Raw genomic sequence first — 23,963 nt, 5'->3', positions numbered from 1 at the left:
TGTATAGAAGTAAAGTCAACTTAGACTTTAGTGTTTTTTTCCCTGTGTTGCCATTACCTGGTCTTTGCTGAAGGTGACCATTCCTTGATAAGCAGCATCGGCAGTGGCAAAGATGTGTGGGGGATTTGAGCAACGTTTCACCCCATGATACAGCTTAGAAAACTGCGATAAAACATCGAACATAGATAAGACAAATCTACGCCATGTGTAATTTCAATGTAGGGAACCAAAATATTTCACTCAGCGTCTGAGAATTATGTCATACAATAACTCCTACATTAAAAAAAGTCTAATCAAATATGAAATTACATTTGTACTTTATTACTGAAGATACAAATCTATTTTCTTTAAGGCTAGTTTTAATCATCAAATAGCATACAGACATTTTACTGGCACAATACATCCTGCAAAGACTATATTTGTCATGCTTTCAGGAACATTGCACAACTTTTGCCTTACCTCTGGAGAGTAAATATTCAGGTCTTGAAAAGGGTTTAAGGCGATTAAGATATCCCCAACATAAGTGTACACTTGCAACTCGGAATAGCGTTTCTGCAGATGGTATATGATGGTTTCCTAGGAAACACAACATTAAAGTACAGTTTCACAATAAACTACTTCAAAGAGTTTCTTTCAGGTGTGAGGAGTGACAATAAACTGGTTCCTCTCTAATGGGGACAGATTAAAAAGTTCACACAGTGAGGAGTGGGGCGAGGGAAACACTACAAACATCATACAATTACGATTTTTGCATTAAGGTTTGAAGATTGCTACAAGGAACAAGGAGCAGAGAAGCCCATTTCAAATCAAATTTAAATTCCGCAGATCTATAGGGATTCTTGATTCAAGGTCACGATCTGCCTTGGAGCTTGGCACGATATTTTTGCTGCTGTTTTACTACTCGCTTTCAGGTACATCATTCTTGGAAAATCTCTCGGGCTGCCTATTTATAGCTTATAAATCTCTTGTAGCCTTCCTGTGCTACTCATGTTTCAAGAGAAGAGGACATAAAGAGCTGGATAATAATCTGGCAAAGGAACGGGTTTGGAATATTTTCACATTTGCTATTTCCAGTGTCAGCATCAGGCATTCCCGAAACTAGTTCAGTCTAAAGCAACAACAACAACTTTCACTTATATGGCACCCTTCACATGGGGCAGTAGGTCTTCAGTCGTGATCCAAAAGAGGGGAAGGAGGGGGCAAGGCACAGGGATTGGGGGAGAGAGTTTTAAAGCTTCGGGATGGAGTGGCTAAAACCATACTTGGGGGAGAACAGAGCTTACAATTTGCTGAATTTCCTGAAATGCATCAATAGGCTGTCGGTTGTGTTTGTTTAGCATTAGAGCAGCTAATAAATCATGCCGACACGGTGAGGACTGGGCTTAGGATCCAGCACCAGAAATAAACTAGGTTATATTCTAGCATTGCAACAACTAAAGGGAGATGCTTGTTTCACTCATTCCGCCAACATGGTTCTGTGCAGTAGTGAGACCGGCCTAAGAATACAATGAGAGATAAAGGGGAAACAATCATGTGGGGGGGGAGAGAAACTTAAGTATTAATAATAATAATAATCCTTGCATTTGATATAGCGCTTTTCACGTCGGGAGGACGTCCCAAAGCGCTTCACAGAACATACTGCAAAGTGAATTGACTGTATATTTGTGGGCGAACGCGGCAGCCAATTGCGCACAGCAATGTCCCACAAACAGTCGTAGATTGAAAATGACCAATTTATTATTGTTTTTTGTTTTTGGAGGGATTATTATTAGACGTGTGGAGTAAGGAAACTTGCCCAAGGTTTCGCCCTGACCTGCCTGGAATTGAACTCAGGTCTCTCACTTGCAAAGCGAGTGCTCTAACCACTGAGCTACAGGACTATTATTCTAATAAAGGTCACATCAAACAAGCGGCAATCAGATAAATATTTTCACATCTGCAAAATAAATAAATAAATAAATAAATAAAATGAATAAATAAATAAAGCAGCAATTCATAGCCAGTTTGATGGGAGAGCTCGATAGGTCTAACTTCTGTCTGATCAAAATTTCTAAAGATTTGCGGCTGAATATCACCTTATGTTGCTGTTATAAATAGATTTAGTGAAAGATGGAATAACTACCCCAGTGGTTCGGTTCTAAACGTTATTTCTGTCGGAAAAAATGCACCTGGGGCAAGGTTATTTAATTGTTTATTTATTTCCTAGCCACAATATTCATGTTACTGTCATTATCAAGTTGGTACAGTTCAGATTCCTTCACATTATGTTACAGCTCCCACCGCTCGTCAAATATATGTTCCACCACAGAAAGATGGGCTTTTGTGGATCATAGACCTGTGTAACGACAACTTGTTTAATAGAATAATTTCTAATTCAGGATCAGTAAAAGCATTATTTATAGCCTCACTTGCCCAGACTTGTGTGCAATCAATGTCACTGTGAAAATCACACTACGTCACAAAAGTAGCTGCTAAGTAGCTAATTGTTGTTGCTCTACTTTAACAAAGCGAATGTACTGAGACGCTGTATTTAGCACTGCATCAGAAACCGCCTGCCTGCGATTCAACAGGATCACACAGTTCACTGCATAATCGTCTCACGGAATCAGTAATATAGTTCATTACGGCACGAACCCTCACAGCTATAACTGAATTGGCTGCAATTTCAGAATGTGATGCGACATTTCTAACTCTTATGTTGTGTGGATACGGCTAACTGTGTATCACGGCTGAGTGGGAAGTTGGATTGTTTCTAATCACGCTGGGGTTTGGAGGATCGGAGATTAGCTCCATTGGTTTTGCTCCTCACTTCGGCTGCTCCAGGAATATAACCAGATGTACCAGAGCAGGTCAATGTATTTGAATGGGAGCAGCAAGCCAGTGAGCTGATCTGAAGTTCTGTAACCCTGGAAAAAAGATACCTCAATAGAACTACGTTAGAATCATATTAATCCTTGCATTTGATACAGCGCCTTATCACGTCTTCGCGACGGCTCAAAGAGCTTCACAGAATATACTGTGAAGTGCATTGACTGTATATTTTGTGGGCGAAACGTGGCAGCCAATTGCGCAACACAGCGTCCCACAAACAGTCGTGGATTGAGTGACCAATTTATTATTTTTTGAAGGGATTTTAAAATGCACATTATAACACTTCATTATAACACTTTGGTGTGTGGACCTTGACGTATACTTAACTAAAAAAAATCAAAAATGTCCACGTTGGCCTCAAAGGTGCTTCATTTTCAGGTCATTAGATAATATTTTACTCAGTGGTTAGGGGACATGGGCTGCAGACACTAAAATGGTAGAAAGTTTACTTACCTCACATTAGGAGACATTTTTGAGAAACATACCTCATCTAAGAACTCAAGGCTGACTAAGTCATCAGTCATGTCCTGGCCGCCTTCTTCGGACGCTCTCAGGTGATGTCTTTTTCTTGTACAAAGGCGCTCATGCCTGTATTATATCGTTTAAAAAAAGATTAGCTTCCATTCTGAACATGGAGACATATTTATATTAAACAGTGACCTTAGAACAAGGAACCTTCTCGCTATATCTGTCTGGAAATGGATCAGCACACTTGAGAACAGTCACCTGCGCTTCGAGATGCTTCCACATAAGATACAATAAAAATACCAATTCTTTCTTTTGTCTTTCCATACAATACTACAGAGGGTTAATAATTGGCATAACTATAATGGAGATGAACTCCATAGTTTGCCCATAAAATACACAGATTATTCACTTTACAGTACATTCTGTGAAGCGCTTTCAGACGTCTCGAAGACGTGATAAGGCGCTATATCAAATACAAGGATTAATATTATTATAGGTCAAAAATAATCCTTGTGTTTGATATAGCATCTATAACTGAAACGTCGTGAAGTGTTTCACTGATCATGCGTGCGTATATATGTTATATATGTTACACAATCAATTTTATTTAATCTTTCAAATTGATGAGACACAATCCCAGCAAAATGCATTTCACACACCTTTTCTTGTTCACTTCCATCATGTACAATCAGACTCCCCCACTGTCAAGTGCGCCGGGTTGCTATCTCACGTGGAGGGCGCTATATAAATGCAAGTTGCTGCTGTAATTTGCGCACGAATTTCCCATGATGTAAATGGCACGTGGCTCTTCTACGCATGTCGTTCACTTCTGCCCTCCCGTGTAAAAAAACACACTGACACACTTTTTCGTGACAATATTGTACTTTAAACCGCTGAGTTCTACTGAGCAACAGTTTCCGCTGATGCTCAGTGATAATCTCCGGCACACTGATCTTGGATGAATATCCAGGTGGGTATAGATGTCACAGGTTCTTACTAGGCTATGATAATGGTAATACTCTTGAGTTGCAGCGCAGGTGATTATACAGTTGCATCACAGCTTTTCGCAAATCCCTTGCATATTTATTTTACTCGCTTCATCGTGAATCTATTGCTCTGCGCATATCCCAAGCTGCCCAACTGAACAGGAGATAGAGAGTTTGTGGTGCATTTGGGATTATAGCTCAAAGGTTAGTGAGAATGGCCTAACAAACAAATTGGTACATTTTCTGCAAATTCTGTAGTTCCAATCATTCCGTGCAAATATCAAAATTAATCCTAAATTCCACTAGGATGCAATGCCTCAATGCATTCACTAACCGGAAAAACATAAATGTAGGCAGCAACCAAATTCAACAGCTGAGGAGTTAAATGAGGCAATTTAACTAAGAATGGCCTCATTTAAATAAGAATAGGAAAAAAAGCCACAGTGATCAAGTACATGTATATAGCATTCTTCGTGAAGGATAATGTCTGAGACCACTTCACAAAGCCAGGGTTGGACGCTGAGCAAGGGGAAATGAGAGGTGAACACAAGTGCGGGTCGAAGATATAGGTAGTCTAAAGACAGATAGCGTGGGGAAGCAGACATTAAACTACCAAGGAAGTGAGGATAAGATGGAAGTTTGTAGAGCGAGGATACATAACATTCTTCATCTTAAAAGGCAAATACGGCAGATCAACCAGAATTGTCGGATTCCTCTTGAAAATATTTTTGATAAAAACACTTGCATTTTGTTGGCGAGGGAAGGACTCTTGATAAAAATTCTTTGTTGTCAGATTGGCAGGGTACTAATGTTGTGGCAGCATAGCAATGAAACGTTCTGGGACGCTATCCTGCGTGAGGGCCATATATAAATGCAAGTTGTTGTTGTTGTCGCCGTTAAGCTAATCCTGCCCCGTTTTCAGATCCACCTTAATTTTACATTTCCAGTGCTGACGTTATGCCACACAATCAGCAGGGGGAAGGAATAATCAGTGAAGCCCCAACAAGCTGGATACAAGGCCATAAATAACCTTGCTGTACATCTGAAAGCAGAGCCAAGCAATCAGAGAACAGCAACTGGGCCCAAAGGACAGTCAGCCTACACAGGTGGACTGAAGCCACCTCAACGGTTTCTGCTGGAGCAGACCAAAGGGCTGTAAAGAGATGTATGTTGTTTGTTATGCCCATTCAACTCGTCGAACTAGCACATTATTCACCTGGGAGACTTTAAAACCAAGCCCTACAATGGACATCTATAACGTATAACACAGACCTGCCATAGAGTCTCGGGAAAGCAATCCCCGTTAATTGTCTCTTCCTTAACCCGGGCACCGGAAAGCCAAGTGTAATGCCTCCCCTGTCTGAGTAATGACTTTTATGATAAATATATTACATCAGAGTCTCACATATAGTTTTTTGCCGACAAATACACCGTCACTATACCTTATAGTAAATCGTGTGAAAACGCTTTGGGACATTTCGACAATTTGCCTATAAGGAGGGTAAAAAGAACTTTCTGGAGCCACTTCTTTTAAAACAATATCACTGCTTCTAAACCAGGTTTCCCTCTTCTGGAGACTAAACAAAAGGCGACATTTGAGTGCTGGTATTTATTTTCTACATTTATATTTCCCCACTATACAAACCCAATGTGTTTATATTTGTCAAACAATTTCACACAGTTTATGCAGAGTGTGAGACATCTTGAATATTGTGTTATTTTTCTTGAGAAACAGGTGTACTTCGACTACAGGCTCCAAAAAGGTGGTGACAGGGATTTGTATAAGTTGAGTTTTCAGTGAGGCGGCGTTTTATAAAATGCTACGTACAAGCCCAGAAATCAGAGCTTTTTATAGAATGAAGCAGTAACTACAATATAATTTGTTAATACGATTTCACTGCTATGCAAAAATGTTAAGATGTCATTTTACCTAATAACCTATCGATGATAAGAGAATAGAGCCATTTAAGCAAACAGGGTGTCAATAGTAATAACTGTGCCATCCCAATTCCATATGTAATACACATTCCAATTGAGATTCAACATTTGTAAACAATCATTTCGGTAAAATGACAAATGTACAAGGTTTACCGGGACTGAAACTTCTCAGTTTATTGAATGTTCCTTTCCCGTCACCAGTTACATCCTGCCACTCACTGGCCATTTCCAAGTATTGCAGATAATACATAAACAAACCCAGCTTCACCAGCAAACGTATAAAATTTTATAATATTCATTTGTCCATTTAGTAACTTCGGACAACATTTTTTTCTATCAATGATTCTGGAACTCTGCATTTGTCGAAATAATAGTATAGTCTTATAACTAATGCAGCAAAACGCAAATGACTTACATTATAAAACTTAATTTCTCATTGGGGTTTTAAAAAAAAATCCACAACCGCCACTTCCTGTTACATGCAATTAACGTTTAAGTTCCGCGTTACATGAGAATTAACGTCATTTTCAAAGCATCTCAGTTAAAACAGTAATAATCCAGCAATCGTTACTTACCTTGTTTTTTCCACTGATCCATCCTGCTGTTGTGTTTCGATCAGATGAGCTAACTGCTTCTGTAAAGTTATATCTTTCCCATGAGCCTGCTTAATAAATGGGTGTTCCAACAGATGTGTAACTGATGGGCGCCTTTCAAAGTCCTTAATGAGACATCTAGAGAAAGGAATAGAGAACCGCGACACAAATAAGAATATTGAACAAGTATATGATTTAGGCACCGAGTGATCAGTGCAGGAAAAAAAAAGTCATCATTTACAAACCACATCCAGCAAAAGCTGAAAACTTGATTTAAAAAATCATACATCAACTGATTACCTTCGTGCAGGTTTGAAAAGTGAAACTGAAATGCCTATTGTGGGTTTCAGTTTAATATTAATAAATTATTTGGAAAAAGTTATTCGTTACCGACACTGAATCTCAAAGAAAAAGTTTGAGAGTCTGATATTCTAAAGCAAATTATTTTGATATCGCAGAGACGTCAAATTAAATGGACCAACGCAGATTTACTGTATTGCTTTTCTTTCAGATCGAGTTATTTCACACCAAGAAACAATATTAAAAAACAAATTGTAGTTTTCATTCTAAAGTGTTTTATCATTACCTTTGCACCAGATGCTTAGAATAAAAGGATTGTCCATCATTTTTTCACAGCAAAAATCGTCAAATCTCTACTAAAAGTATCTGTCTAAACTATAAGATTTTCGAAAGTGAATTTTACGTAGAAACCGACAACTCGCGCAGTATAGGAGTTTCACCTACCATCACTGAGGATTTAGACAAGCTTTCCTTGGAACAACCGGGGTGTCAGCAAATGATAACCAGGTCAAATCATTGAGTTGCTCACTTGTTTAGAGCGAGTGTAAAACTGTGCAAACAGCCTAACCTCCAAGGAGAGGCATACAATTCCCTACGTACACTGGAGCTGCAGTTTACCTACGTTGCATTCGACGATCTCACACGGTTATCTCTGCATTTCTCCTGCCAGCGACGTGTCAGCATTTGCTGGGCATTGTTTGTGCTCATTATTGTGCACTCCAGGTTGCCACAGTCAAGCTGAATAAATGGTGTCTAAACTCATCAACCTTCTCCATCCATTGGATAACACATATCAACAAGTCTACAGGAACTGGGTCATGAATATCTTTACTGCTTTTCCATTGAATCTATTTCACCGACTCTACCTATTCTTGAGTAATACCCTCATCAGCCATGGGAAATGTAAGGCCACATAAGAATTTGAAACAGACATATATTTAACAGATAAAAGAGCTGAGTTTCAGTACTATTTCCTATCAAATGAGTGTTACATTCATTTGCGCTCCATCTAATACGGTGCTGCCCACAAAAATTGCAAAACAATACGTGAATGTGAATGCTTTCATTTCTGGTTCAGTGAATGTCATCGAAAAAAAATTAACTTTCATTCTGAAGTTATTTGTTCCAAATGTATTTATGCGAACAGGAGCGAAAATGAACTCATGACCATTTTAGTGACATATCGTCGTCGCCTTGTTATTTTGTCGTGTGCAATTATTAATTTCTTCGGGTTGTTTTCCTAACACCAGCCACCCATCGATGAAGTAGCTCATATGCCACCTCGCAATCTGATGGAATGAAAAGGTCAGAAACAATTGCCCAGCAGCAGCAAACGCAGCAAACAAATAAAATCAAGCTCGGGCGACAGACAATCCCTTATCTTGTTTGACATTCTGGCAGCCTTCATCATCCTTTCCTCAGCTAAAAATTAATTCTCAGAATTCATTAGCGTCACTACATTAACCGCAGGTTTCAGCCATTTGCTGTGATCTGGCAGCCAAGCTGCTAAACACAATTTCCATTTTGTCACACTGAGCAACTATTTGCTGCCACGATTATAGGCTGAAGCTCCAGCATTTATTACCCGCGAACAAGAGCCAAGACACCTATATATGGCTCTGCCTGATGCGCCTTGGAAATTTGGAGACAGCTTGCAGTTCGCTGATAACATTGTTTGTATGGCTGGTGTCTTAATGTTTTAAACTGCCATTTTGTCACCGGTAAATCAGACGACTAGACTGAAAGCCATTTCTCAACGCTGGCGAAAAAAAAACCTCTACCGTTTTGAAGAATAGAATGAATAGAAAAGCAAGTCTGTGTAGACAAGACAACCACAGAGCAAAGGTGTTATCGGCTTGTCCTGTTCAAACCAAAACCTCAATTTCCATCAAAACAATAACTTGTGTTTCTAAAGTGCCCTTCACGAGGCGCTCATTACCAGTGTAAGATTATGTACTCAGAGTTTACCTCACACCGCTAATTATTGCCCACGCTCATTATATCTGCCCTTTAAAATTAATCCGCATCGATTCATTTTTGTTTAGGGATTTAATAGAAACATGCCAAATAATAAAAACAAACTGCATTTGATACAGCCCCTTATCCCGTCAAAGACATTCAAGGCGTGGCCACACAACATAAATGAATGTTCATGATTTAAATGATTAGTTTAGCTTATTATTGAGGTCTGTTATGATATTCCAAACATTAAAAATTACTGGTGCAGAACTCAAGTGTATAGCTACCCCTTTCCCTCCCCTCCGTGCTCCGCCACTGTCAAGTTCTCTGGGACACTACCCCGTGTGAGGGACACTATATAAATGTATGCTGTTGTTGTACCTCAGTGAACAGATTTTTTTTTGAGGTCACGAGTTCTAAACTGAACCATCAATAATTTGCAAATGCTTTTACAGCTGTATATGTTTGTACATGATCTCTGCAGATATTCAGGTGGTTATTAAGGGGGTTGGACACTTAGACGGTTTCAGTTTCCTTGCAATTGTGGGGGGAGGGAGGGAGAGAGAGCGAGAGAGAGCGAGCAGGCATAGATGGGGAAGAAATGCTGCCTGCTATAGGCTGCTGTCAGTATTCATCTTTCAATGGCAAAATCTATTCTTTAAATAACATTGGGATTCAGTGCTTGTTACATGAGCTTATTTGGCATGTGCAGAGTGCTTTTCAACATCCTTCCAATGCAAGCTTGAAGCAGGAAATATAAGTATTTACTGGAACCAAACAGACACAGCAGCGGGTAAAATACATCCATGTGTGCAAACAAGAAATAAAGTTCTCTGTAGTTTAATCTCTAAAAACAACTATGTTCTCTTGAGCAATGATCTACTAGGAAAGTACTTAGTTAATAATCCTTGGATTCGGTATAGTGCCTTTCACGGTTAACCTTAATAAAAAAAATTCATCCCTGCAATTCTATAATACCGATGTCAGCGTTGAAAAAAAAATGACTGGATCAATCTTCTGGATTTTTTAAAATATGGATTGATTTAAAATGGCTTACAATGCTGGAACAAAGTCTGCGAGGCACAATAAAAATTAACAACTGTATCCCAGATCACCGGCTAAGCCAATATAAAACGTGTAACCTTTTCAGAAGACCTTGTCCTCATAAGTCAAATTTTTAGCAAAATGTAGTTTTTTTTTGTAATTTCCAATCGCAAATAAATGAAAGATTTCCAATACTTTTAAAGGTCATATTACACAATTTGCATGTGACTTTACTTGAGGTCTTTATGAATGCTGGCTGGTGTGAAGGGAAAAACACTCCTGGAGACATAACAGCATACTACATGATCTCCAGGTTATGCAATATAATCTGCAGAATAGATGTGACGTACTGCTCATTTCTGACAATAATAATGCTGATAATCCTTCCATTTGATATAGTGCTTTATCATATCATCAAGACGTCTCAAAATAAGTTACTGTGTATTTGTAGGTGAAAGCGACAGCAAATTTGCACACATCAATGTCCCACACACAACCATGAAGTGAGTGACCAATTTTATTTGGGGATTGTCGGCCAGGAACTGGGAGAAACTCCCTTCTCTTCCTAAAGTGGGGCTTGAACGCACAATCTTCTGTTTAGAAGCAAGAGTGCTACTAACTGGGCCAAGCTGACACCTTAATCTAGTTGGATTACTGACTAGTTGGAGCTGGAAATTGGATTCAGTATAAGGTACTCTCAAGCAATTACATCACAACAATAATTAAGAACCAACAGATGTCAGTCAACACATAATATAGAAGTATAGAATTTCAAAGTACCAAACCACTTCTCGTTCCTAAAGAATCTCAATTCCAATGTACAATGTTTCACTATTATACAGTTTCCAATGCCTAGGATACTAAATATTTTCATGTAACATAAATAAATCACCATTAACAAACATGAAAAACTAATAGGATTTGGGCATCTATATAACTCACCATTCACCGTAAGTGTCTGATCAATATGATGCAGCTATCATAAGAGTTAAATCAAGTAGCAAGATGCATTTTTACCAATATTTGATTAAAAGTCAAAACAGCTTATTTTAACCCTCTATAACTCATTGGTAAAATCACAGAGCACCCTACTTCAAATCACACTGATATGTTTTTTTTAATAAGTCTTTTTAAATAAATTCTATATTGTGCAAATGCCGATAGTATCAACAGAATACAACACTGCTCTTTCCATTTTTGATAATAAAACTACAGCTAAACATAATAGGTTTTAAGACTGTAATTGTCTTATAGTTAATTTTGTGCATGAAAATAATTATAATGTCAGATTCCCCCCCCAAAATAATATGCTACAACCCATCTAGTTCAACAGCAATATTATAAAGTGATTGAAGGTTTGACAGTTAGGACATGTTGATGATCTGTTGGGTGCTGATCTGTATCACCCAAGAAGCATTGGACTATTCATCAGAACCTGATAAGCTGGTACTGAAAATGATAATGGCCATCAGTAGTAAGTCGGATAATGAAATTGCCATCACAGTTGCTGCCAGAGACATTACGAACGGCTCCAACTTACGGATCACACTTGATATAGATTTTATACAGTCAATAGTTTTTCATTTATAATGCAAAACATCACGATCTATGCAATGACAAATGCACAACTGACACATTATGAATGAGTCAATTTATAGACATTGGGGTAAAGTTCACAGCTGCAGTTTGGTATTTTCATTATGAAAATGGAAATAATAACCCGTTAATTTGAGTTTCTGGGAGGATGACAAAAATGCTTCAAGTTGGAATAGTTGCTATATGAAATGTAAGGATTATTATTAGACACAAACAAATGATTGAATGGAAAACTAAGCAATTTAATAGACACTTACCTCTATGTTTATCGTTCCTCTGCAGCTACTGGAACAACTATTAAAATCTCCTGAACTGTCCAGTTTTGCCAAATATAGTACATTTGCTCATCAAACGTATATCATTTAATTGAATATATTCTGAACATGTTTATTGCAGCCACAGCAGCAGCAAAAGTTCTCATAGAAAGTACAACCTAAATGAAGAGTTCCCACGGCACTATTCAACAAGGGGAGAGTTTATCTGGTGGATAAAGATTTATGCATATTAACAGTTACAATTCGCTTTGTTAGAAGAGGTGGAAAATAATAATAACAATAATCCTTGCATTTAATATAGCGTCTTATCACATCTTCGAGACGTCTCAAAGCGCTTCACAGAAAATACTGTAAAGTGAATTGGCTAATTCCCAAATGATTCCATGCATGTTTATTTTGTAGTAGCTACAAAGTTTGCAAGATGCGCAATACCTTTTGATACTCCAGATGAATATATTTTAGTGTACATCACTGCATGTTCAGGATACTGAAAAACCTCTGTCACAAAGCAAGTTTAGATATCCTTTAAATGATGAAGAGTTGTATTGTGAATTAAAAAATACACTGACGTCCTGATGACACGTTTGGCATAGATAAATATAGTTATTATCTTCATTTTAGTCTTGGAGAAGCAACACGATAGATTCTCTCTAGGGAGAATCATTTTCTCTCTAGGGAGCTTCTTCCTAATGTCCACTGGAGCAGAAGTGGAACATTTTAACGCAGCAGTTATGACAGAAAGCTCCAGGCACTACTCCTTAAACCCTGTTCTGCTTCTCTCCTGCAGATGTTTGAAGCTCATCAAAAAAAAAGGCACACACCTTGGGCAAAATTCCCTAGTTTGATTGCTACAATTATAAGCACAATGTGCAGCAGTTATCAGACCAATTGAGTTGAATGGCTCTCAGACAATATGCAATATAGTTCTGGGAAAACATCTGTGACTTGTCACTACTCTCACTTGCATCTCCTTGGGAGGCGTTTTCACATTGTATACTGTGTAAAAAGGCCACCGAGAATGGTATTGTCACGGAACAAAATAATCTTTGCATTTGATTTAGCGCCTTATCGAGTCGACAAAATGTCTCAAAGCAGCATCTCACAGGATTTTACCGTAAAGTGCAGCGATTGGTATATTTGAAAGCGAACAAACATAAAACCTGGTTGTTCGCAACCAGCTGTAAACATCATATGTGTAAATGTTTGCCCCAGGTAGCTAACCAGGAAAATATCAATCACACGATACATTACAATCACTCACAGCCTGATAGGTAATTAGTATTTCTGTAAGCAAACGTGGCAGCCATTTACACCAGCACCGCACCAGTGAGGTCCTATAAACAGGTTGCTGTGGGGTGATTGGGTCTGTAGTGGCGATATATGGCTCCACTGCCTGTTGAACATAGGAACCATATCTGCTTGGAACCTCACCAATGGTGATCGACTCCCCCAAAGCTGCACCGGCTGAAATCAACTAACTCAGCACAGGTTAGGAATCAAATCAAGGCTCTTCCTGTGTTTTGAGACTAAACTAGTCACTGGTTAAACTTGCATCCTGTGTTTTTATTGGGGGATAATGCGAGGTGGGTGGGGGGTTTGGAGGGGTCTGCTGGGAACTGAGTGAGTTACCATGTCTGTTCCTATTGATATTTAGGAAAACAGTCATTAAATATTTAATATCAAAACATCTAAATGGATAGTACTTGAATATAACGACTTCAGCTTCAGTGATGCATATTATTAAGTTATAAAACATTATGCTGGCTATACTTTATAAAATACTTAATGGAGCTGTAACGGCATGTTTTCTGAAAGGCTTCAGATCTTTCCCCCAACCCCATTCCAAATTTCACCACATTGACAGATATGCATATATATATATGAAAAAATACAGAATTCTTTTTCAACTGGTAAGAAATGAGAAATATTCGTCACTGAATATGAAGGTTGAGAATAAAGTAGCCAAATATGTACAACTCTGACCAGCTGCAGATAGAGATTGCATAGGTGTCACGAAAATTCACTCTATACCCAACGATAAGACCTAGAATAATACTGTGGGCATTCCAGCTTTGACCGATGAATTTTAAAAAAAACACAGAAAAAGAGAATCATCTATCAAACAAATTGAGAGAATACTTTACTTACTGTGAAATGAAGTGATTGAACCCCCGACACCATTTGTCTGGTTGAAGTAAGGTGGGTGGTGGGTTTCTGTAGAAAAACAATAGAGAAGGTTATCTTAAAATATATATATATTTGTCGACAGTACTACACACTAAATGTTCCTTGGCTAAATTGGAAGAAATTGAAATGGCAAATTGAAGTTTAAAACAAAATTAAAATGCTGATCGTGAATAAAAATACATCTTCGATTTCATATTTTCACAGTGACCGTAGCAGTTATCAATCACAAACTAAGAAGGTTAGTCATATATGTTGTATGAAATATATTTGTTCAACCAGGTACTTGGGTAACATGTTAAGGTGCGATTTGGGATGAGTTTCAAGCCAATTTGATAACATATTATTTTAACCCTGTTAAAATGTTTTCATTAGTGAGGCCCTATTTGGAATAGTGGATGCAATGTTGTGCTCTCCAACCTCAAAAGGGCATTGATGCATTGGAAATATCTTAATAAATTCAAACAAGACGAGCAAGGACTCACAACCAATTCCTGAGAGGAATAGATAGCGTTCAGGCTATTTAAGTTGCACCATAATTAGGAAACAGGCAAACACAAGTGCAAAAAGTGATCTTAAACAAGATCAGAGACTAGATTATTTTCTCCCTCCCAAAGAGCAGGGATATATGAAATACGCTGCCAATCAAAATCAATCAATTCTACAAAGGGTTGATCAACCCTTTTGAAAATAATATCAACGAACATCTGGCTAAGAAAGATATGGAGGGTTAGAAAAAAAGAGTATGTCTCTACAATAAATTTTTTGTGTTAGTGGGAGTATGGAATTGCGATGAGTCAAAATTGAATAAAGTAGAGTATAATTTCCTATATCCCAGAGCTTCACCAGTTTGCCTTAAGGAATGAGGGAGAAATTTTATACATCATTGCTTTTTCGAAATAATAATAATAATCCTTGCATTTTGCTTGTGATTAGTCACTTCCCTGAGGCAACTAAATATACTGAGTGGAGGCCACAATTATACAGATTGTACATAGTCTCACGGAAGGAACTAGCTTGATGGGCTAACTGGCTTCATCTTTTTTTCTACACATTATCTAGTTAGGACTTTAATCTGTCAGTAACGACTTCATCTAAATTACCAAGTTATGACTCCAGATAAACCAACTTCTTTATTTGGACATCAACATTAATGGAAAAGCTATTAATCTGAGTCTAGTGAAGCTGGTAATTTAATACTCAAATACCAGCTGTGGTGCTTCTTGCTTACCAAGTGATTCACTGGAAAATGATATTGGACTGTCATTGCTTTCAAAGAGATAGGACTTGTCAGAATGTATTGGCTTACAGGGTTTTTTTTTTCTGGAACCAGAAAGGCCAAAAAATAAATAATAATATAATAATCCTTGCATTTGATATATCGCCTTAAGAAAGCATAAAATGCAAAAAACACTACACTCCATTCCACAGATTATATGCAATCCATTTGATCATAAATTTTGCCCAACCTAAAATCTCTTGAGAAACGATAAAGTAAGCAAAAGTCTAGAATAGCGGGTTGATTATTCAACATTATACAGCCCCGATCAATGTCTTATTGGCATGATTTGTTTGACTACAAAAATCACTACACAGTAAATCTTGTGAAACCCTTTGGGATATTTTCAATATTTTCACCAGGTCTCAAAACCCCAAGACCTTTTCTCCAAAGGAAACAAGTCAAACTCTGGGAATGATGTCTTTTATAACTTAGATACATTTACGTGCAAGTATCTTCTCTTCGGCTGTTCTCGTAAACTTTCTCAGTCCTCCTCAACCTTTTCCATTTCTCACTGTATTTTCTTATTGTTAAGCCATGTTACAATCCAATGAGTTGATTTTAAAATTAATACTGAAAGCCTAGCCTTAACCTTGTCTGTAAGTGCAGTATAAAATTTGGAAACTAATCAAATGACGTCTGAAAATACAAGTTAATCAGAATCACTAACAATGTAATGGACACCAGAAAGCTATATTAAACTGGGAAGAAATGTCCATGACACAGCTGTGCTTTAAGGGACCTTCAAATAAATAAAATTGTAGAGAAAAGAATTACAGATTATAGGAATAGGCAGAATCCGAAGCTTTCCCTCAGGAGGTGAAATGGGTGGCATAAAAGTAGTTGATCCAAACAATCTTTCCCAATTTCTATCAACTTTGTTTTTGTGTGAAATTTCCAGAATTACCAAAAGATAAAGCATAACAAAGTGTACACATTCAACAAAATAAATTAACTTACAGGACTGCGTCAAGGATCTCTTGGTTAAGTGATTTTTGAAACCATGTTCTCACATCTTGACTACCAGCTTTTTGCGTAGCTATCACTACTTTGAGAAATCACAGTTTTATTTCAGATTCAAAACGATATTGGTGTCTCTGGCACGCTCTAACATGCAGTAGTTTTTTCGTTTAAAGGGAAATTAAAGACCAGAGGGATTCCTTTTTGTTCAAAGTACAGTGCTACAAATGAATGAATTGTGCACACGTGTGGTTTGCTGGTTTTGCCCGTTTCAAATGTTTATGTAACACCGTTAAACCACTGATTCTCGACCCACATTAACTCATGTGTGCACATTTCACTTGGTGGCACGTTAAAAATGGCGCTGGCCGGGTAGGGGAATGGTTAGCAGCCTGGACTTTCTCATTCAAGTTACATCAATGGGAATAGAGTGAAGCAATACAATAATAATGATATTAATAACAATCCTTGCAGGAACATAGGCAGATGTTTTAGAGCAGGTTAATTTATTTGAACGAGAATAGGGAGCTGATCTGAAGTTCTATCACCCTGGAAAATAGATACTTCAATACTGTAAAGTGAATTGGCTGTATGTTTTGTGGGCGAAACGGATTTAATTATTGTATTCCTACAATTAGGAATGCAATCATTAAATAGTTGGCATACAGAAGGAAATATTTATCTGGGATGTTTAACTAGTATTGGAGGTGTGTCTAAATGGCAAACCATTTTATCCGGACCACTCATATTGGATTGGTCAGCATTAGTAATTAAACTCCGATCTCATTTGATGAATGAAGTAAGTTAACTTCCATCGAATGTAATTCGCAGCCTATGTTCTACAGACCACCCAATTTGCTGAACTATGAGAAATCACAGCAGCCAGAATGATCACACTTATCTGTAGGCTTAAAAGACTGCGTAGCCATGTATTGTCTGCATGATCGAGGTTTGCCCAGAGTGTAAGGAGGTTTGCCGTAAACGGAACACAGTTTTTGATATTTTAACATCCTATTTTAATATTCTGAGCATCGTTAAATTCAACAGAAACATTCCAATCCAGGACATGATTAATCCACTCCTCCTAGACTACTCTTTCGACGTGATAGTTATGAATGAATGGACACCATTTCATCTCTTCAGTTATTTCGGGGGAGGTGTACATAGGGCAAGAGCTGGTCTTGTTTTCATCACAGAAGAGCATAAAGAGACAGAAACACTAGTAATACTTTAGCCTGATGCTAACATATTGCCATTTCTTTACCTCTCCCCTCGCCCATTGAAGGGCATTATTTTTTAGGCTAAAAATAAACAAATGGCAATTGTAACCACAAATTACAATCGTCATTAAATTCTTCACAAGAAATTGCCAGATTCAGGTAATGCAGTGCACAGAGCAGCTACTAATGCGTCGTGAAAGTGTATCCATTGAAGGGGATATAGGTCAACTCTTCTGGATGCCTGTTAAAAGCCTCGGGTAAAACAGTTCCCACGGTTATAATGTAATTCCTATTGGAGATGAGTTCACAGCACAGCCTATACCCCGAGCGAGCATCTCATTTTCTAGCCTCGACTGGCAACGAGCAGCTGAAAACGTTCACGCTGGAAATGCCATTTAGGGTTGAGGGCCGATTGTAATGTTACTCTTGACTGCTGCTGAACCTACACGTGGGCTGGTTTGAACTGTCATAAGTTAGAAAACAAAAGATCTATTTTAATCCACCACTGTTAGCTACCCAATATCAAAACTCCGATATCCGTAGTCAAACATTAGATACGGAATAAGGCAGTTGGGGTGGTTTTACAAAGCTCTAAATGTACATAAGGGATTAGGATGATATGAAAGCCAGAGCAAAGCTTGAATAGCTTGTAATCATCATTTACATCCAACAGTGTGTTACAATGAACACCCTCAGACATTTATCATGCACGCAACTGCCTGATTTTTTTTTACAGTTTCTTTGTCTCTCAATTCTAGTTGGAGTTCATATCGTTTACAGTATTAGCACCGGAAAAATGGTGAGAAGAGACTATAAAATGTTTTGCAAGGCTTGATTTGTGCAGCTGGATGGCTGAGCAGTATTGTCGGTAAGAGAGCCTATAAGAGCTGCTGAGAAATGTGATCTAGAGATGATTGAGACAAAGACAGGAGAAATCAGTAACAATGAGGGCAACACAACATTAATTAAGGACTATCATTGACCTTGAACACAAGGTGATCAAGTAGATAATACTGCTTTTAGGCAAAAAGCAGGAGCGACAGGAAATTGTAATGTTGTACATAATTCCTTTGGGGAGGACAAGTTTGCAGGGCTCTGGGGAGAGCGCGGGGGAGTGGGATTGATTTGGGAAGCTCTTTTCAAAGAGCCAGCACACACACGATGGGCCGAATGGCCTCCTTCTGTGCGGTATAATTCTACGATTCTCATCGTATTGGATTCTTACTTTTCTGAAGAAAGGGAAAAGGCGAGGGTCAAGGAGAATTAGAAGGGGTGAATGTACAAATGTACCAGCAAACCACACGTGTGCAATCAATGCTTTTCATCTACTCACATGCAAGAAAATTAATTACAGAAATTTTAAAACAAATCGCACCTCTTAGATAAGTATTTAATTAACTAAGGCAGCAGATTTGATCTCCCGAACAGTTAATTGTTAAGACTAAATGCAAGTTAAAAAAATGAGTTCCTTTGGCTAATTTGCATAATGTTCATTATTTTTATTTGTTTTTGTATTTTCAGTTTGACAATAAACCGGGTGACAGGTATTTGATATTTAGCAAAATTATTCCTTACATAGGTCATATTTTACATGTTGGATAGACACTAAATTGTAATGGTTTCTTGATCTCAAATGATCCCAAATCCTACTACAAATCATCTCCTAATTTGTATCTGGATTACCAGCTGTACTGATGAAGTATTGCATGTGCACTTAGTACTGCGTTTGAAACAAGTACGGGAAATGAGATCTTGACTCATAATCATGTCGCAAAACACAAACTCAATTTTGCATAAATCTTATTACGTCGGCCGAAACAATTTACGCGAGCTTGCCTGTAACTCGTACTTTGCGTGAGTCATATTAAATGTTATGGTTCTGACTGATAACGACTTATGTGAATTTACCTGTAGTCTTATAGCATCAGCAATTTGTGGCTGATATTTCCTATTGCTTCTCAAAAACACAATCAATTCACTTTACAATATATTCAGTCAAGTGCTTTGAGACGTCTCAATGACGTGATAAGGCGCTATATCAAATGCAAGGATTATTATTATTGTGACAGCTATTATGCTCGAGCCTTCTTTCCATTTCCATATTGACAGCTCCCACCTCAGGAACACTATTACGTAGAATAAGATCAACAGCTAATTTTCAGGAAAAACCTCATTATGAATTGACTTGTTTACAGGAATTTTAGACTCAGGCTGCCCTAAACGCAGACACATTAGTTCGACTACATCTTTCAGGAACGCACTGTAAGACACAGTAATCAAGTGAAATGGTCCGAAGGGCTTTTACGTCCTGCCAATTTGCCCCCAAATGGTTGCATTTTACTCAGTTTTGCTCGGTCATTTTTTTTGTACCATCCACTCAACTTGCAATGTCACAGCTGATCAAAATAAAATGGGCCATTCCAAAACAGGATCAGTCACATGCTTTGATAGGCAACATTTTGTTTTCCCATTTACTCATTGAATTAACATTGTAAAGCTAATTACTGCACAATGATGATGGATCTGTGTGGGAAGAGATAAAATGAACTGTTAATTTTCTATTCTCCATGCACCCATTTTCATCCCTCTTCATACCACTGAGCAATACACTCGAAACAGTAAGTATTACTTTGGGAAGCATTTTCGTAAAGGACGCAAAAATGATTTTGTTTGAACAGATCTCAAAAGAACAGATTGCATCATAAAATTCTGCCACTTTGCTGCTAATGAGGGAATAAATTTGCTAAATATCAAACACCTGTCAGAGTTTACAGGCCTTGGCAAATTAAGAGACAAACAGACCAGGCCAGCTATTCTCTTTAACCATCTCGGTAAACCAGGTTCCTCAGTCTGAAAACAAATAATTTACGCACTAGGTTTACGCAAACAGTTATTGTTACAACAGCTACTTGCACTTATACAGAACGTTTCATGTTAGATAACGTCTTGGAGCACTTCACAACAACTTGGTCGAGCGAGGGCAAGAGCAATGGGGATAGGGGTTGATGACCACAGTCACGGTTGAAGAGGTAGGATTTTAGGCCGGGTGAAAATAATACATCTTTTTAGTCACTGATGGAAGGGGTTCTTCCCACTCAATCTCCACAGGTTTATCAGGCATTCGCTGCATGTACTTAACGATAAGATTCGATAACATGGAAAGAATATATCTTACTTGCTCGCACGGTTGAATTAAATCACTAACGTACAAAAGTAATTCTCCACAATAAATGTTACTTTGAATTTGGACTACGAGATGAAAAAAATGACTGACAGTGGAAAAAGATATAAGCAAAAATAGTTATACTGTATCTGCAATCATTCAACCAGGTACCTATCTCAAGTTTATTGATGATGATTGCACATTACCTTTCTATACATTAATTTAGGGGAATGGATACAGTATACCTGCAGAACAAGATGTACGACTCTTGGATAATCATTGAGATATGCAGACCAGATGTGCTCAAATTGATTTTGCATATGCTTGAGTTAGCGAGGTTCTCCAGGGAACTTAACACTTTGAAACAGATTTTTAATCAAACAAGAAACAAAGAGCTCTCCCCCCAAAAAAGCCCAAAAGTTCTTGTGAAGTACTTATCAGCTCTTATTTGTTGAAGCGCATGAAAAGTGCTCAGCACCAGTTAAATCCTGAAGAAAGGCAACATTAACAAGGATACATATCAGGAGGTAGTGATTTATGGAAACAAATCTAGTAGACGACAGGACTTTATAACTCATAAACTGCACATAGTGAGTGAGTTATGTCTACACGTCACATACGGTTGTCTTTTCATAATTCAATGCCATTACAATAGACATTTTGCTTACACCATGTGTGAAACGTAGTTTGTTGAAAAATATATTCAATTTGGCCATTCCTAGCATCCTTTATTGCAAGAACTTAGGATAGATGGTGATATACTACAGCCATTATATCTATAGGGCAATACTCTCCTGCTTACACTGAGACAAATGGGAAACCGAAGTGAGACCAAGATAAAGAGAATATGGGAACAAGATAGGCCACTCTGTGCATCTATCCTATTCTCCAAGTCCAGACAAAAGTGGTCTGCCACACTCTAAGAAACAGAGAGCAGGAGAAAGTGCATTAGCAATCAGTGTGTTAACATTTCACGGACTTCCCAAAAATTGCAAACAGAGAAACACGGAAATAAATGTCTTGCACTTTGAAAGGAACACTCAACAGGTTACAGCTGGACCTAAAATATTCTATACTGTTTGTAAGTGTCACCTTATATAAGAAAGGCCTCCTCTGCCCATCTCAACAGCCTCTAAGCAACAAAATGCTGCTGCACCACAGCAAAGGCTAAACATGCGTGTTTTTTTTTACACACACACACACACAGAACAGAATAAATACAGGAGCACTTGGAAAGTACACACTAAAAGCTTTTCGACAAAAACAACTTGCATTTATACAGCGCCCCCCTCACACAGAATAGCATCCCAGAGCGCTATGTTCAGTGTACATAAACATGAAACGGTGGCAGGAATAAACTTCAGGAAACGGGCATTAGAGTGGGAAAATCTACCCAAATCCTTGAACGAATCAGCCAGTTCTATCTTGAGCTCCTTGAGCTCTCTTACCAGCTATTCCGACAGAAAAACACCACGATTTACTACCTTTGCTGCACGCGCTCCGAAACAGAACTCTGTCAAAGATGAGTGAAATGCAAGTACGGTAAAACATATTTTACCCTCCAATACTTACTGCATTGAGCTCCTTCACTTGTATAAAAAAAGTCAACCAATAATAATAATAATAGCCTCAGAAGTAACTTCATGTGAAAGGAGAAGGAAGAGACATCTTCTATTCCGCCATAAAAGATTATTGAATGTCCCCTAAACTGCTTCTCATGCAAGGAGTCAAAGAGTGAAGGTCCGATATGGTACGTACTCACGAACCAAAATACAAAATATCTGCCTCATTCAGTGTGAAGAAAATATGCATTGTCGTATGATTCTGCTGAATTGAGCAATCATTTGATTTCATTATTATCTTGAAATATAATTACTTTGAGACATCTCAACGATGTGATAAGGCGCTAAACCAAATGCGAGGATTATTATTATTGTTATATTTTCACAGTAAAATACCCAGCACTCATTAGGTTTGTAGTCATTATTATGCATTCAGCACGCATTAAGCAAACCACTCATCCATTACAGGATGTTGGCAAAATACTGAAGGAGTAAAATATGTTTTATACGCATTTTACTCTCATCTTTGACAGTCTAATCTGAGCAAATGGTTACCTAAAAACAAACGAATATCCACTCAAATATACCAACTGTTCTTTAGTTAATCTCCAAGACATTTGATGAAGTTCGTGTAGTTGCATTGAAAATTCAATTTTATTTTATTTTGAATGCTACGTAGACGGCTGATTTTGAAGGCTACGATAATCCTTGCATTTGACATCACGCCTTATCACGTCCTCGGGACGTCTCAAAGCGCTTCACAGAATATAGCGTAACATGAATTGACTGCATATTTTGTGGGCAACACATGATAAAATAGTGCTCTGATGTATACAGGATCTGGAATCTAATCCACACATGTGAGAATAACAAGCGGACTGGAATTACTTTCCTGTAAGCCACTCACTAGCAATTTAAAAATAAATCAAACAGCTGGGTATTTGTTCTCAACTCCAGCGAGCACTGTAACCATAGGAACCGCCGCCTTATAACCGCTGCTGTGCTTTTTGAAGCAGCTGTACCACAAATACAAAACATGCTCTCACAATATGGGCAGCAGGAAAATATGGATCAAAAACATTCTCAGAAGGGAAATCTTTACAACACAGTGTATTTAAAAAAATATAAAACAGAAACGATTTCTCAGTTATCTTCCAGAGAAAAATGATAAAACCTCACAATTATAAATCATATATATATTATATAAACACACACACACCTATTCCGGTAAGTACCCCACGTACACTTATTCAGTGCATTCTCCTTGATGACTAGACACCAGCAGCACATAATGACCTATGCATGGTATTGGCAATGCAAGAACATTCTGGGGCATTACCTCATGTGTGCCTCTGAAGTAAAAATAAAGTTACAATTATTCCACTAGTTTATTCCGCTAGTGAATTTAGCGTCGTCAAATCAATTACTCGTGTGTTACCCTTTAATTGTGGAATTAACAGGTTCACTATTTTTCCACGTAGACCCTTCTGTATCTCTATAAAATGAGAACGGTGCTCTTCTTCAGCAACCAAAGTATATTGGTTAAATCGCTGCTACATGAGAAA

General features: G+C 38.0%; 1 protein-coding gene across 1 annotated transcript in view; it reads right to left on the bottom strand.

Annotated features, from left to right (window-relative positions):
* The window catches only part of myo3b (myosin IIIB), a 106,081-nt gene that overhangs the window by 64,100 nt on the left and 18,018 nt on the right, over positions 1-23,963 (bottom strand). Inside the window, 5 exon segments of the mRNA XM_007889967.2 lie at positions 58-162; positions 460-576; positions 3,357-3,459; positions 6,839-6,994; positions 14,179-14,244. Of these exon segments, the coding sequence (XP_007888158.2) occupies positions 58-162; positions 460-576; positions 3,357-3,459; positions 6,839-6,994; positions 14,179-14,244 (547 nt within the window).

The sequence above is a fragment of the Callorhinchus milii genome, unplaced genomic scaffold, assembly GCF_018977255.1.
Source record: "Callorhinchus milii isolate IMCB2004 unplaced genomic scaffold, IMCB_Cmil_1.0 Scaffold6, whole genome shotgun sequence".
In the NCBI taxonomy this organism is placed as follows: Eukaryota; Metazoa; Chordata; class Chondrichthyes; order Chimaeriformes; family Callorhinchidae; genus Callorhinchus; species Callorhinchus milii.
Note: the sequence above shows the minus strand (reverse complement) of the source record. Positions and strands in the feature narration are given on the sequence as shown.